Source organism: Saccharomyces kudriavzevii, assembly GCF_947243775.1.
Source record: "Saccharomyces kudriavzevii IFO 1802 strain IFO1802 genome assembly, chromosome: 5".
In the NCBI taxonomy this organism is placed as follows: Eukaryota; Fungi; Ascomycota; class Saccharomycetes; order Saccharomycetales; family Saccharomycetaceae; genus Saccharomyces; species Saccharomyces kudriavzevii.
In genome coordinates, this window is record NC_079276.1 from 481,916 (window position 1) to 498,326 (window position 16,411).

General features: G+C 39.6%; 4 protein-coding genes across 4 annotated transcripts; all 4 read left to right on the forward strand.

Annotated features, from left to right (window-relative positions):
- Nucleotides 1-966: 966 nt before the first annotated feature.
- CHD1 (chromatin-remodeling ATPase CHD1) lies at nt 967-5,373 on the forward strand (the record flags this gene model as incomplete). Its single annotated transcript, XM_056227576.1, has 1 exon — nt 967-5,373. The coding sequence occupies one exon, from the start codon at nt 967-969 to the stop codon at nt 5,371-5,373; it is 4,407 nt and encodes a 1,468-aa protein (XP_056087384.1).
- Nucleotides 5,374-5,980: 607 nt separating this feature from the next.
- Nucleotides 5,981-7,714, forward strand: PAB1 (polyadenylate-binding protein; the record flags this gene model as incomplete). Its single annotated transcript, XM_056227577.1, has 1 exon — nt 5,981-7,714. One exon carries the CDS (start codon nt 5,981-5,983, stop codon nt 7,712-7,714), a length of 1,734 nt encoding a protein of 577 aa, XP_056087385.1.
- Nucleotides 7,715-8,330: 616 nt separating this feature from the next.
- Nucleotides 8,331-13,052, forward strand: DNF1 (aminophospholipid-translocating P4-type ATPase DNF1; the record flags this gene model as incomplete). Its single annotated transcript, XM_056227578.1, has 1 exon — nt 8,331-13,052. One exon carries the CDS (start codon nt 8,331-8,333, stop codon nt 13,050-13,052), a length of 4,722 nt encoding a protein of 1,573 aa, XP_056087386.1.
- A 716-nt stretch (nt 13,053-13,768) lies between these two features.
- On the forward strand, nt 13,769-16,327 carry BCK2 (Bck2p; the record flags this gene model as incomplete). The annotated part of the gene is made up of 1 exon (XM_056227579.1): nt 13,769-16,327. One exon carries the CDS (start codon nt 13,769-13,771, stop codon nt 16,325-16,327), a length of 2,559 nt encoding a protein of 852 aa, XP_056087387.1.
- Nucleotides 16,328-16,411: the final 84 nt, after the last annotated feature.

Below are 16,411 nucleotides of genomic sequence, written 5' to 3' on the forward strand. Positions count from 1 at the left end.
GTCGGATTTCGTATTGCAGCTCGTTTTTAAATTTCCCTTTGCAGCCTTTCAGTTTGATGATATACTGTCGCCTCAGATTTGAAAAAAGTTACATGACGTCAAACTGAAAACACAAGCATGGCCATACACTTCTCTTCAATCTGGCAGTGCGTAGTATGCCTGCTGGACGATGCTCTCGAGCCAAAGGATTACACGTTCCTCGTGCACTCAAAATCTATTGCTGATTGACTGCTTCCTTACACATGAAAATAAAACACTGATATTGAAGAAATCAGCCTCCAATGTGCAGGAAAGTTCAACCGAACTACAAACAAGTAAACCCTTATACTACCCAGGATCTATTCATTAAAGTTCCGTCCCACATGGAAACATACGCCCAGGCTATTACTGAGTTCTTTTTTCGATATCATTACCTGATATAAGATTATATCAACTATTGATACCATCAAAGACCCGCAATAAGCAACACTTGCCCAACAGATCATAGTTCAGTAGTGCATTACGATGCTGTTACCCTCTCATGTATAATAATTTTTTTTTTCTTTTCTTCACTTCCTTCCAATTTTGAAATCGCAGCACGAGAAACATTGTGTAGTGATGAATCTTGTCTTTCAAAAAATCTGACTATATTACTCTCGCTATTCTTGTTTGAACACCCAAGCCGCATAGGTATTGTTTGGAATTGTTCACAGCCAAGATTAGTCAAGTTCGAAGAAGTCATATTTTCTTCTTTTTTGGTACCTTTTTGTTTATACACATATTTGTTTCTTTCAAATAAGAAGTCGAATAAACGTAGCCGTCAGTCACCGCTTCCTCTAACTCCAGGTTTGAGCTTCACTAGCTTGCGTAATTTTATCAACGACAAAATAAACTAGGGGCCCTTAGTTTTGTTTGCTTCAAAATTTTTTTTCATCACCTCTCTAAACTCAATATCCGAATCCTTTTCTATTCTACTTCTAGCTTATAATGGCTGCCAAGGAAATATCCACGGAAGTTCTGCAAAACCCTGAACTATATGGACTGAGGCGGTCGCATAGAGCTGCTACTCACCAACAAAACTACTTCAATGATAGCGATGATGACGACGATGAAGAAAATATAAAACGCTCAAGAAGAAAGAGAACTACTACCATTGAAGACGAAGAGGACAATTTTGAAGACGAGGAAGACCAAGATGTTTCCGAAGAGGATGAGGTCGAGGAGAATTTCGAAGAAGACGACAATTATTATGGCTCTCCTGTAAAGAAAAGCCGCTCGAAATCGAATTCCAAGATGAAATTCAAATCCTCATCGAAGCCAAAATATGAATCTGAGAAGCTACCTATAGTGAAGATACCAACAAGGTTTTCTAATCGTCAAAACAAAACAATAAACTACAATGTTGATTATAGCGACGATGATCTCTTGGAATCTGGAGACGATTACGGATCCGAAGAGGGTTTATCGGAAGAAAGTACTTATGAGGCATCCGCAAACTCTCAGCTAGAAGACTTCCATGGTATCGACATTGTTATTAACCACAGACTTAAAACATCTTTGGAGGAATCAAAGGTCTTGGAAAGGGCTGTTCCTGGCCTGAACGAATGCAGGGAAAACTATGAATTTTTAATCAAATGGACGGATGAATCTCATCTCCACAATACTTGGGAAACTTATGAATCTATTGGTCAAGTGCGTGGTCTTAAAAGATTAGATAACTATTGCAAACAGTTTATCATTGAAGATCAACAAATAAGATTAGATCCATACGTTACCGCCGAAGATATTGAAGTCATGGATATGGAACGTGAACGAAGGCTCGAGGAATTCGAAGAATTTCATGTACCAGAAAGAATCATAGATAGCCAACGTTCTTCTTTGGAAGATGGCACTTCACAGTTACAATATTTAGTCAAATGGCGCCGTCTAAACTATGACGAAGCCACTTGGGAGAATGCCACAGATATTGTGAAATTGGCGCCTGAACAAGTAAAACAATTCCAAAACAGAGAAAATTCCAAGATCCTTCCGCAATATTCTAGTAACTATACTTCGCAAAGGCCACGCTTTGAGAAACTAAGTGTGCAACCACCTTTCATTAAAGGTGGGGAATTGAGAGATTTCCAACTGACTGGTATCAATTGGATGGCGTTTTTATGGTCCAAGGGTGACAACGGTATTTTAGCAGATGAAATGGGGCTAGGGAAAACTGTTCAGACGGTAGCATTTATCAGTTGGCTGATTTTTGCGCGTAGACAGAACGGGCCACACATTATTGTGGTTCCATTATCGACAATGCCTGCTTGGCTGGATACTTTTGAAAAATGGTCGCCTGATTTGAATTGTATTTGTTATATGGGTAATCAAAAATCAAGAGATACCATCAGGGAATACGAATTTTACACCAATCCACAGGCAAAGGGAAAGAAAACAATGAAATTTAATGTTTTACTAACAACATACGAATACATCTTAAAAGATCGTGCTGAGTTAGGTGGTATAAAATGGCAGTTCATGGCCGTTGACGAAGCTCATAGACTAAAAAACGCAGAATCATCTCTTTATGAATCATTGAATAGTTTCAAGGTTGCGAACCGTATGTTAATCACAGGTACCCCTCTTCAAAACAATATTAAAGAATTAGCCGCTTTGGTCAATTTCCTAATGCCCGGAAGATTTACTATTGATCAAGAAATTGATTTTGAAAACCAAGATGCGGAACAAGAAGAATATATTCATGACTTACATAGAAGGATACAACCATTTATTCTTCGTCGTCTGAAGAAGGATGTCGAAAAATCACTACCATCAAAGACGGAACGTATCTTGAGAGTCGAATTATCCGACGTACAGACGGAATACTACAAAAACATTTTAACCAAAAATTATTCTGCCCTAACTGCCGGTGCTAAAGGGGGCCATTTTTCCTTGCTAAATATTATGAACGAACTGAAAAAGGCATCAAATCATCCGTATCTGTTCGACAATGCTGAAGAGCGCGTGTTACAAAAATTTGGGGATGGTAAAATGACTCGTGAAAACGTATTAAGAGGACTAATCATGTCTTCAGGCAAAATGGTTCTTTTAGATCAATTATTGACCAGATTGAAGAAGGATGGCCACCGTGTGTTGATTTTCTCACAAATGGTCAGAATGCTTGACATTCTTGGTGACTACCTATCTATTAAGGGAATAAATTTTCAAAGATTAGACGGTACAGTGCCATCTGCCCAAAGAAGAATATCTATTGACCACTTCAACTCTCCAGATTCGAACGATTTTGTATTCTTGCTATCCACTCGTGCTGGTGGTTTGGGTATCAATTTGATGACAGCCGATACTGTTGTTATTTTTGATTCTGATTGGAACCCTCAAGCAGATTTACAAGCAATGGCAAGAGCTCATCGTATTGGCCAAAAAAATCACGTTATGGTATATAGACTAGTTTCAAAAGATACTGTGGAGGAAGAAGTTCTAGAGAGAGCGCGTAAGAAAATGATTTTGGAATACGCAATTATTTCGCTTGGTGTGACAGATGGTAATAAATACACAAAGAAAAACGAACCAAATGCCGGTGAACTGTCAGCAATATTGAAGTTTGGTGCCGGTAATATGTTTACTGCTACAGACAATCAAAAAAAATTGGAGGATCTTAATTTGGATGATGTATTGAACCATGCTGAAGACCACGTTACGACACCAGATCTAGGAGAGTCACACCTTGGTGGTGAAGAGTTTTTGAAGCAGTTTGAAGTCACAGATTATAAAGCTGACGTGGATTGGGACGACATCATTCCAGAAGACGAGTTGAAAAAACTTCAAGACGAAGAACAGAAACGAAGGGATGAAGAATATGTCAAAGAGCAACTTGAAATGATGAATAGAAGGGACAATGCCCTAAAGAAAATCAAAAGTAGCGTTAATGGCGACGGAACTGCCACTAACTCAGATTCCGACGACGATGGCACTTCCAGATCATCTAGAAGAAGGATAAGAACTAACGATATGGATTCCATTGGCGAAGCGGAAGTGAGAGCCTTGTATAAGGCAATCTTAAAATTTGGTGACCTGAAGGAGATTTTGGACGAGCTTATTGCTGACGGGACGTTGCCAGTGAAGTCATTCGAGAAATACGGTGAAACTTACGATGAAATGATTGAAAAGGCTAGCGAATGTGTTCGTGAAGAAGAGAAAAACAGGAGGGAGGCCTTAGAGAAGCTTGAAAAGGATGCTTCCAATTATAGAGCAAAGTTGAAAAGTGGCGAAATAAAGGCTGAAAATCAACCAAAGGATAATCCGTTGACGAGATTATCACTGAAAAAAAGAGAAAAGAAGGCCGTCCTTTTCAATTTTAAAGGTGTAAAATCACTAAACGCTGAATCATTATTAAGTAGGGTGGAGGACTTAAAGTACCTGAAAGACCTAATAAATTCAAACTATAGAGATGATCCGTTGAAGTTCAACTTAGGTAATAGTACGCCTAAGCCTGTACAGAATTGGTCATCAGATTGGACGAAAGAGGAGGACGAAAAGCTCCTGATTGGTGTTTTCAAGTACGGGTATGGTTCTTGGACACAAATAAGAGATGATCCATTCCTAGGTATTACAGATAAAATATTCCTGAATGAGGTTCAAAATCCCGCACCCAAAAAATCGGTAAGTTCGTCAGATTCCACACCAGCACCTTCAAAGAAGGGAAAGGGAATAACTGGGTCTTCTAAAAAAGTTCCTGGTGCCATCCATTTGGGTAGGAGAGTGGACTATCTACTTTCCTTTCTAAGGGAAGGTCCAAATGCAAAAAGCCCCAGCCTTGAGCTAAACATTAAGAAGCTTCCAACTGGTCCCTCCAAGAAAAGACAAAGGAGGCCTGCCAATCATGGCAAGTCAGCAACCCCAGAAATAGCCAATTCCGAGTCTGCGAACGGTCCACCAGGAAAACGTATGAAAGCCTTACCAAAGGGTCCTGCTGCTTTATTAAACAGTTCAAGACCTTCTGCAAATAGCCCCGGCCCATCGTCGAAACCTAAAGGCTCCAGAGACGGTAGTACGAGACAAACAAGCAATATCAGTAGCAGCAGCGCCCACGAAAAAGAATATGATAGCATGGATGAAGAAGACTGCCGACATACGATGAGCGCTATACGTACTTCTTTAAAACGCCTCAGAAGAGGCGGGAAGGGGCTAGATCGTAAAGAATGGGCGAAGATTTTGAAGAATGAATTAACTACGATCGGCAACCATATCGAATCACAAAAGGGCTCGTCAAGAAAGATAGACTCAGAAAAATACCGCAAGCACCTTTGGTCTTACAGTGCCAACTTCTGGCCGGCAGACGTTAAAAGCACAAAGCTGATGGCAATGTACGACAAGATAACAGAGTCTCAAAAGAAGTAAAGCAGTTTCCCACGTTCCCTCCATTTTGTAATTTTCCCTCAATTTTTTGTTTTTCCCCTCATGAATATATAATAGTATATATATATATATATATAAATATACGTCTGCGTGTATTATACGTTTTCCTGGTACCCATAAAGAAATAATCTAATTCTCATGAACATTCATAGTATCCTACTGTTGATAATTAGACCTTCATTGCTGAAATCACAAAAACGAATATCGTGGTCAACGAAAACTGTTAAGATTATTTCTTTTTTTTTTCTTTCCTTTTTGCAAAGAAAATTTTTTTTGCGCTTTTTGCCATCACCATTACGAGCGCTGGGACAATAATTGTTCTCTTTCAGTCCAGCTCCAAAGGAAGAGTTTTTCTGAATTTACTTTATTAGAAAGCGTCATTCCTACATTTTCTTACCTTTTTCCTCTTGTTCAAAATACTTTAATCTTGGTTTTATTTTAAGGACAGTGAGCTACAAAGTAACATTTTTACTTAATAACCGTTTGAAGCATAGAGCAGGCCCTGGTACCACCACCTAATATCTGGCTTTTTATTCAATAAAAACTCAAAAAAAAAACCAAAAAAAACTAAAAAACCAATAAAAATAAAATGGCTGATATTACTGATAAGACAGCTGAACAATTGGAAAGCTTGACCATTCAAGATGACCAAAAGCAAGCCGCCACTGGTTCAGAAGGCCAATCTGTTGAAAACTCTTCTGCATCATTATATGTTGGTGACTTAGAACCTTCTGTTTCTGAGGCCCACTTATATGATATCTTCTCTCCAATCGGTTCAGTCTCCTCCATCCGTGTTTGTCGTGATGCTATCACCAAGACTTCTTTGGGTTACGCTTATGTTAACTTTAACGACCACGAAGCCGGCAGAAAAGCTATTGAGCAATTGAACTACACTCCAATCAAGGGTAGATTATGCCGTATCATGTGGTCTCAGCGTGACCCATCATTGAGAAAGAAGGGCTCTGGCAACATTTTCATCAAGAACTTGCATCCAGATATCGACAACAAGGCGTTATACGACACTTTCTCTGTCTTTGGTGACATCTTGTCCAGTAAGATTGCCACCGACGAAAACGGAAAATCCAAGGGGTTTGGGTTTGTCCACTTCGAGGAAGAAGGTGCTGCCAAGGAAGCTATTGATGCCTTGAATGGTATGCTATTGAACGGTCAAGAAATTTATGTTGCTCCTCATTTGTCCAGAAAGGAACGCGACTCCCAATTGGAAGAAACTAAGGCTCACTACACCAATCTTTATGTGAAAAACATTAACTCTGAAACTACTGACGAACAATTCCAAGATCTGTTCATCCAATTCGGCCCTATTGTTTCCGCCTCTTTGGAAAAGGATGCGGATGGTAAATTGAAGGGTTTCGGGTTCGTTAACTACGAAAATCATGAAGATGCTGTGAAAGCCGTTGAAGCCTTGAACGAGTCTGACTTAAACGGTGAAAAATTATACGTTGGTCGTGCCCAAAAGAAGAATGAACGTATGCATGTTTTGAAGAAGCAATACGAAGCCTACAGATTAGAAAAAATGGCCAAATATCAAGGTGTCAACTTGTTTGTCAAGAACTTGGATGATAGCGTTGATGACGAAAAATTGGAGGAAGAGTTTACTCCATACGGTACCATCACTTCTGCCAAGGTTATGAGAACCGAAAACGGTAAATCTAAAGGTTTCGGGTTTGTCTGTTTCTCCACCCCAGAAGAAGCTACCAAAGCCATTACTGAAAAGAACCAACAGATTGTTGCTGGCAAGCCATTATACGTTGCCATTGCTCAAAGAAAGGACGTAAGACGTTCTCAATTGGCTCAGCAAATCCAAGCCAGAAACCAAATGAGATACCAACAAGCTACCGCTGCTGCTGCTGCTGCCGCCGCTGGTATGCCAGGTCAATTCATGCCTCCAATGTTCTACGGTGTCATGCCACCAAGAGGTGTTCCATTCAACGGTCCAAACCCGCAACAAATGAACCCAATGGGAGGTATGCCAAAGAACGGTATGCCACCACAATTCAGAAATGGTCCAGTTTACGGTGTCCCTCCACAAGGCGGCTTCCCAAGAAATGCCAATGACAACAACCAATTCTATCAACAAAAGCAAAGACAAGCTTTGGGTGAACAGTTATACAAGAAGGTTTCCGCTAAGACTTCAAATGAAGAAGCTGCTGGTAAGATTACCGGTATGATTTTGGATTTACCACCTCAAGAAGTCTTCCCATTGTTGGAAAACGACGAATTGTTCGAACAACATTATAAGGAAGCTTCTGCTGCTTATGAATCTTTCAAGAAGGAGCAAGAACAACAAACTGAGCAAGCTTAATGCTCTATATAACTGCCTTCTTTCCTACCTAACAAATCTCTCATCTCTTTTTTTTCTCTCTCTCCCCTTTTTGTCCTAAATACTAGTTATTATCCTTTGTAACCTAAATACTCGCTCTTATTGACAAAAGGCAAACGTTTTTTGTTTTTTATCATTATCATGAGAAGTCCATTTTTATTCTGAGTTGTTACTTCAATGACATGTATTTGGTATTGGCTTGCTCTTCTTAGATGCCTCATTATCAACGACCTAATATAGGTTTCCGCAAAATAACAAGAAAAAATCAAATAGACTTCGGTCAAGTACATAGTGGCCTACAAATAGTAACAAAACAAGCAAAGAAAGTTCGCTGTTAATCATTGCACCCAAGAAGCTGAAAGTACAAATCACCTGCAAAATTTCACTTTAACTTTTGCTTTATGAAACTTGACCTTTAAAAACTAAAGGTCATCAGTAATACATAAATCGGGCAGTTTAGGTTGATTTTTAGGGTCGTTATTGCTCAAAAACTAACCAAACCACATTTGAACAAGAAAAACGGTAGCAACAGAGAATCCCTTTGTTCAGGAGGATAGGACAAGCAAATAATTTTACAAAGAAAATTTAGTCGATAAGAATGTCGAACACACTTCCTGGTAAAGGACATGTTCCCATGTCACCGTTTGGAGATACTTTTCAATTTGAAGATAATAGTAGCAATGAAGATACGCATATTGGACCAACCCACATTGATGATGGTGCCCAAACTAATAAATATAGCCGACCACAGGTCAGTTTCAATGACGAACCGCCCAAGAGTAAGCGGGAAGAAGCAGATGAATTCACTTTTAATGACGACACAGAATACGACAACCATTCATTTGAGCCAACACCGAAACTAAATAATGGGTCCGGAACGTTTGATGATGTGGAACTGGACAACGATAATGAGGAACCACAGGCTAGTCACCATGGTATGAGGAGATTCCGAATGGGTACAAAAAGAAATAAGAAAGGTAACCCAATAATGGGGAGATCCAAGACCTTAAAATGGGCCAGGAAGAACATCCCTAACCCGTTCGAAGATTCCACAAAAGATGATATTGACCCTGGTGCCATAAATCGCGCACAAGAGCTAAGAACTGTGTATTATAATATGCTTTTACCAAAAGACATGATAGATGAAGAAGGCAATCCTATTATGCAGTATCCTCGTAATAAAATCAGAACCACTAAATATACCCCGCTAACATTCTTCCCCAAAAACATTTTATTCCAATTCCATAATTTTGCTAATGTTTATTTCTTAGTTTTGATTATTCTAGGTGCATTCCAGATCTTTGGTGTTACAAATCCTGGTTTAAGTGCTGTCCCATTGGTTGTTATTGTTATTATCACCGCTATAAAGGATGCTATTGAAGATTCAAGAAGAACTGTCCTGGACTTAGAAGTGAACAATACTAAAACGCATATCTTGGAGGGTGTTGACAATGAAAACGTCTCAGCAGATAATATCTCATTGTGGAGAAAGTTTAAAAAGGCAAATTCAAAGCTTCTCTTTAGGTTTATACAGTACTGTAAAGAACATTTAACTGAAGAAGGTAAAATGAAAAGAATGCAAAGGAAACGTCATGAACTAAGAGTGCAAAAGACTGCTGGAACGAGCGGACCAAGATCTTCCCTAGACTCCATCGACAGTTATCGAGTATCGGCAGATTATGGCCGTACTTCGCTAGATTATGATAATTTGGGACAGGAGGTTTCTGAGGTGAATATAGTTGACAGATCCCTGCCAGCTAGAACAGATTGTAAGTTTGCGAAGAGTTATTGGAAAAGTGTCAAGGTTGGCGATATTGTTCGTATCCATAACAATGATGAGATCCCTGCTGACATCATATTACTTTCAACCTCAGACGCAGATGGTGCCTGTTACTTGGAAACCAAGAATTTGGATGGTGAAACAAATCTGAAGGTACGCCAATCGTTGAAGTGTACCAATACTATAAGAACTTCAAGAGATATTGCTAGAACAAAGTTCTGGATCGAAAGTGAAGGCCCTCACTCAAATTTGTACACTTATCAAGGTAATGCGAAATGGAAAAGTCTTGCAGATGGTGAGACGCGAAATGAGCCTATTACTATCAATAATGTTCTACTTCGTGGTTGCACTCTTAGGAATACCAAGTGGGCAATGGGTATTGTCATGTTTACAGGTGATGATACAAAAATTATGTTAAACTCCGGTATAACTCCTACCAAGAAGTCAAGGATTTCAAGAGAGTTGAACTTTTCTGTCGTGATCAATTTTGCGCTTCTTTTCATCTTATGCTTTGTTTCTGGTATTGCCAATGGTGCATATTACGATAAAAGAGGGAGATCTCGGTTTTCTTATGAATTTGGGACAATTGCCGGCTCAGCAGCAACAAACGGTTTTGTCTCATTTTGGGTTGCTGTTATCCTTTATCAATCTCTAGTCCCCATCTCATTGTATATTTCAGTTGAAATCATCAAGACTGCGCAGGCGGCTTTTATCTACGGGGATGTTTTACTCTACAATGCAAAGCTAGATTATCCTTGCACCCCAAAATCTTGGAATATTTCTGACGATTTAGGTCAAGTAGAATATATTTTCTCGGATAAGACAGGTACATTAACACAAAATGTAATGGAATTTAAAAAATGCACCATTAATGGTGTCTCATATGGTAGGGCTTATACAGAGGCGTTGGCAGGGTTGAGAAAAAGACAAGGTATAGATGTCGAAAGCGAAGGAAGACGAGAGAGAGCCGAAATTGCCAAGGATAGAGATACAATGATTGATGAATTAAGAGCTTTATCGGGAAATTCGCAGTTTTATCCTGAAGAGGTTACTTTCGTATCGAAGGAGTTTGTTCGCGATTTAAAAGGTGCCAGTGGCGAAATGCAGCAAAGATGCTGTGAGCACTTTATGCTTGCGTTAGCGTTGTGTCACTCTGTTCTGGTAGAGGCAAATCCGGATGATCCAAAAAAACTCGATCTAAAGGCACAATCTCCAGATGAAGCTGCATTGGTAGCAACTGCCAGAGATGTAGGGTTCAGTTTTGTAGGGAAGACTAAAAAGGGTTTAATAGTTGAAATGCAGGGCATTCAAAAAGAGTTCGAGATTCTGAATATTCTGGAGTTTAATTCATCCAGAAAGAGAATGTCTTGTATTGTTAAAATTCCAGGTCCAAATCCAGAAGATGAGCCTAAGGCGCTTTTAATATGCAAAGGTGCTGATTCTATTATATACTCAAGACTAAGTCGCCAAAGTGTTAGCAACGATGAAACAGTTTTGGAAAAGACTGCTCTGCATTTAGAACAGTATGCTACTGAGGGTCTAAGAACCCTATGTATAGCTCAAAGAGAGTTGACTTGGTCTGAATACGTAGAATGGAATGTGAAGTATGATATTGCTGCCGCATCACTAGCCAACAGAGAAGACGAATTAGAAGTTGTTGCAGATTCTATCGAGCGTGAATTGATATTGTTAGGTGGTACGGCTATCGAAGATCGTCTACAGGACGGTGTTCCGGATTGCATAGAATTACTTGCAAAGGCAGGGATCAAATTGTGGGTTCTTACAGGTGATAAAGTTGAAACAGCCATAAATATTGGGTTCTCTTGCAATCTTTTGAATAACGAGATGGAACTTCTGGTTATCAAAGCAACTGGTGACGATGTGAAAGAATTTGGGTCAGAGCCAAGTGAAATTGTGGATGCCTTACTTTCTAAATATTTAAAACGGTGCTTTGGCTTAAATGGTTCAGAAGAAGAAATTTTTGAAGCAAAGAAGGATCACGAGTTTCCAAGGGGTAACTATGCTGTGGTTATTGACGGTGATGCGTTGAAATTAGCATTATATGGTGAAGATATAAGAAGAAAGTTTCTCTTACTTTGTAAGAACTGCAGAGCAGTTTTATGCTGCAGAGTTTCTCCATCTCAAAAAGCAGCTGTCGTTAGATTGGTCAAGGACTCGCTAGATGTTATGACCTTGGCCATTGGTGATGGTTCCAACGATGTTGCCATGATCCAATCTGCAGATGTCGGTATTGGTATTGCCGGTGAAGAAGGACGACAAGCCGTTATGTGCTCGGATTATGCCATTGGTCAGTTCAGATATTTGGCTAGATTGATACTTGTACATGGCAGGTGGTCCTACAAAAGATTGGCAGAAATGATTCCTGAGTTTTTTTACAAAAACATGATTTTTGCTCTGGCATTGTTTTGGTATGGTATCTATAATGATTTCGATGGGTCATACCTGTATGAGTACACGTACATGATGTTCTATAACTTGGCATTCACGTCTTTGCCTGTTATATTCTTAGGTATTTTGGATCAGGACGTGAACGACACAATATCACTAGTGGTTCCTCAGTTATACCGTGTTGGTATTCTAAGGAAAGAGTGGAACCAAAGGAAATTTTTATGGTACATGCTAGATGGGTTGTATCAGTCTGTTATCTGCTTTTTTTTCCCCTATTTGGTATATCATAAGAATATGATAGTTACAAGTAATGGATTAGGACTAGACCATCGTTATTTTGTTGGTGTTTATGTGACCACCATTGCCGTAATATCATGCAACACTTATGTTCTGTTGCATCAGTATAGGTGGGACTGGTTCAGCGGTCTATTCATTGCACTTTCGTGTCTCGTAGTTTTTGCATGGACAGGGATATGGTCTTCCGCAATAGGAAGTCGAGAATTTTTCAAGGCTGCAGCACGTGTCTATGGAGCACCATCATTCTGGGCTGTTTTATTCGCTGCCTTGTTGTTCTGTTTATTACCTCGTTTCACGTACGACAGTTTCCAAAAATTTTTCTATCCAACGGATGTGGAAATTGTAAGAGAAATGTGGCAACACGGCCATTTTGACCACTATCCGGCTGGTTATGATCCAACAGATCCCAACAGACCTAAAATCACGAAAGCTGGTCAACACGGAGAAAAGGTTATAGAAAGTATAGCACTTTCCGACAACTTAGGCATTTCCAACTATTCGAGGGACAGTGTTGTTACAGAAGAGATTCCAATGACGTTTATGCATGGTGAAGATGGAACTCCAAGCGGATATCAGAAACAAGAAGCCTGGATGACTTCACCCAAGGAAACACAAGATCTTCTTCAATCACCTCAATTCCAGCAGACCAAAGCGTTCAAATCTGGTCCTGCTGCCAACTTAAGGTCGTCCTTGGATCGCACAAGAGAGCAAATGATGGCAACGCATCAGCTTGATAACCGCTACTCTGTGGAAAGAGCGAGAACATCTCTAGATCTGCCGGGCGTAACTAACGCAGCTTCCCTGGTCGAAGCCCAGCGGGAAAACATGTCATGATAAGCCACTAGATGACCTTCTTCCGTTATTGTATATAACATACTACGTAACATCACTGTATAGATCTCAAAGACCATGGTACTGCACTACTAATACCTCTTTCCAATAGCCTCTAATAACGGGCGTGTGGGTTTCCTTGATCTATAATTAAAACTCGCAATTAACCCGGATCGCTATTATTCAAGGACGCACAGTGGTGGGCTAATTTTTTCTTCCGATGGAAAACTGACGCTAGCACTTTCCAGCGCTGGGAACTCTCCATTAACTGGCAAAAAAAATGATTAAGGTCATGATCAAAGGTTTTTATAGAAGTTGCTGTAGAATAGAGTTAGAAATCAATCAGGTCGTGATATGTATGTTTTTGACTAGCTGGTAGACTATATTTATCAAAAATACCTTTTTTTACTAACACAAAGCTCATTTTATTATAGAAATTCTAGGTTTATTGTGATTATTTGCGAGGAGGAAGGTTTATGCCTAATAATTCAGGATATTAGTCAGGGATAGTCATAGTTTTGTAACACACGTCTTTCATTCCTATTTCAGGTACACATTCGCTAATTCTAATAACTTTTTTGACTTTTTTTACGTTGTATTTGTTGTTATTGAAAAAAGCAATCAGATCAATCATTTAGGGAAGTCTTTTAAGGAGAGTTTAGATAGAGGCCTAAACAGGAAGCAAGGCAGTCTTAATTACCACTCATAGTCAGTAGCACATGCCGAAGAATAGTCATCACCATCGTTCCAGTTCGACAAATTCCACAAAGAATCGTTCTACGGAGTCTACGAATAAATGGAAAATTCCGCACTATTATCGAAGATCCGCTAGCGGCAGTACGCAAGCCTCGCCAGATAGGAGTTCTTCTTCGACTAGTGTATGTAGCACTCCAATACTTCCTACCATGAACGTAATGTCTAGCCCGAAGAAGGTTTTGCTGGAAGATTCCAGGGACAACAATACCAAGTCAAAAAAGGCTGGTAGAAGGAAGTCAGGTGAGATGGTCTTTGTTAATTACACCGTGCAAGACACGTCTAATGAAGGTGATGCTGAATCGCAGACCAAAACTGTGTCTGTCCCAGCGCCAAAGGCGAAACTAAAAAAGAAATCTTCTAAGAGGAGGATGTTAAAGATATTTGGATCATCAAAGAGTGAGCATATAGAAGACATTGTCGAAGAACAACCAATGGCTCTACCAATGGAATCAGAGTTGCAATCCCAATTTGGAACCCCTATCTCTGAATGCGGATTCGATACCTCATCATTGACCGTCAAGAGATCCTACAACTCGTTTTTGAAACATAACAAATTGCACGGCAAAGCCTCATTCTCCAATGGCCTATCCTTTCCGTCATTAAACATGATTGGAAATAATAATGATGTGTCCATTGAGAATAATAATTTTGGTTCTGAGAGGGAAGTGGTTCCGAAATCAACTCATGATCCTTCGCTAGCGAAACCACCATCGAGATTCAATGAAACTGAAAGAAACTCGGCCCCCAATTTGTCAAGTATACCTCTTTTGAACACAAAAAACACAAGATTGAAGTATAATAAAGCAACATCTCAAACTTTGGACCGACAAAGACTACAAGAAAGTGGCTTGTATCATTCCACTGAGTCTTTCAACTTCAAAGATCAAAGTTGCAGTACCAATAAATCTTCCTTAAGTCTAAGTTCCGATTCAGGAACTCCTCACTTGACAAAAAATTCACCTGATTCACCAAGAACATCAACATCCTTCAATTGCGGGAACTCACAGAGCAAGGTTAAATTGCCGGAGGAGAACGATGCTTCTATTGCATTCAGTAAAATGTTTACCAGAAAAAGAGCTAACACTGGCGGGTCCACGTGTTCGCTAGCTTCACCTACGATTTCACAAACTATTCAACAATCCAACATAAAAGTCAATAAACTGCCAACTCAACGAACAACTTCAGTTGGCTCGCTATCATCCATGTCTAATCGCTATTCCCCTATAAGAGTTGCATCGCCGGGAAGGGCAAGATCTGGAACACGCGGATCTTCCCTCTATAGATTATCGAGAGATTTAAACTCCTTGCCAAGTGTTACTGATTTACCAGAAATGGATAGCACCACCCCGATTAATGAAATATTCTTGGATAGTCAACTTCAGCATAAAAATGGTAGTACTAAAGTTGGACATAGAAAGAAGCAGGAATCCATTTCTGATGCTCAAAGAAACCAAAATTCAACTTCGTACATCACAACCCCCTCATCATCTCTAGTGACCCCCCCTTACTATATGACCGGGTTCACATTAGCAAGTTCGGCGTCAGCGTCTTCAACGCCAAATGTGCTTGAAACTAATAATATGAATTTTGTTCAAAGTGCTAATACTGTTACGAGTTCTCGTCCATCTAGTAATTTTTCTTCTTTTGAAAAGGAATACAGCAATGAGAATGATGGCGCTACAGAATTATCTGCATTCAACACTCCAGTGGAGAGTATTCCGGCATTAAAAGGTATACCTAGATCTACCCTAGAAGAGAATGAAGAGGATGATGTTCTAGTGCAGGATATTCCAAATACAGCTCACTTTCAAAGAAGGGATACTATGGGTGTAGTAGATACTCATAGGAAAGATGACAGTTCAGATTTCAGCTCCTTAATGCCACACGGTAGTACTACAAGTAGCAGTATCGTGGATTCTGTAATGACAAACTCAATATCCACCACAACAAGCAACGCAACCGGCAACTATTTCCAAGATCAAGAGAAATATACATTAGTAAACACGGGGCTGGGGTTGAGTGATGCAAATCTCGATCATTTTATCAGATCTCAATTGAAGCACGCTTCTCGATCAGAACCTAACAATATGAGTAATCGCGTTTCTTACAGTGGCTCCATGCCGAACAATAGTGATACAGCAAGGGCTAATTTGCAAGTGTATACTGAATTTGATTTTGAGAATCCAGAATCGTTTTTTCATGAACAATCAAAATTACTGGGTGAGATGGCTCAGAGCAATAACAACAGCAATAGTGCTGTCAATATGAATGAACCAAAGTCTGCGGATACATACATAGGTAATATATCCCCGGACACCTCGGCAACTGTTTCATTGGGCGACTTGATGGGTTCGAACGTTTCAAATAACAGTGAAAGAAACTTTTACGATGGCCACACTTTTGTTCCGCAGTACAAACCAAGCACATCTGTAGAGAATTCAAATAATCAAAATTCAGCACTGATTACGAATAACGACATTGACAATAATTTACAGTCTTTTTATTTTGATAATGACAACTAAAACAACAAAAAAAAAACTTCTTCAACACGGCAACGAACATTTAAAAAGTACATTAAAGCCTATAGCTTCACAACTTTAAATACA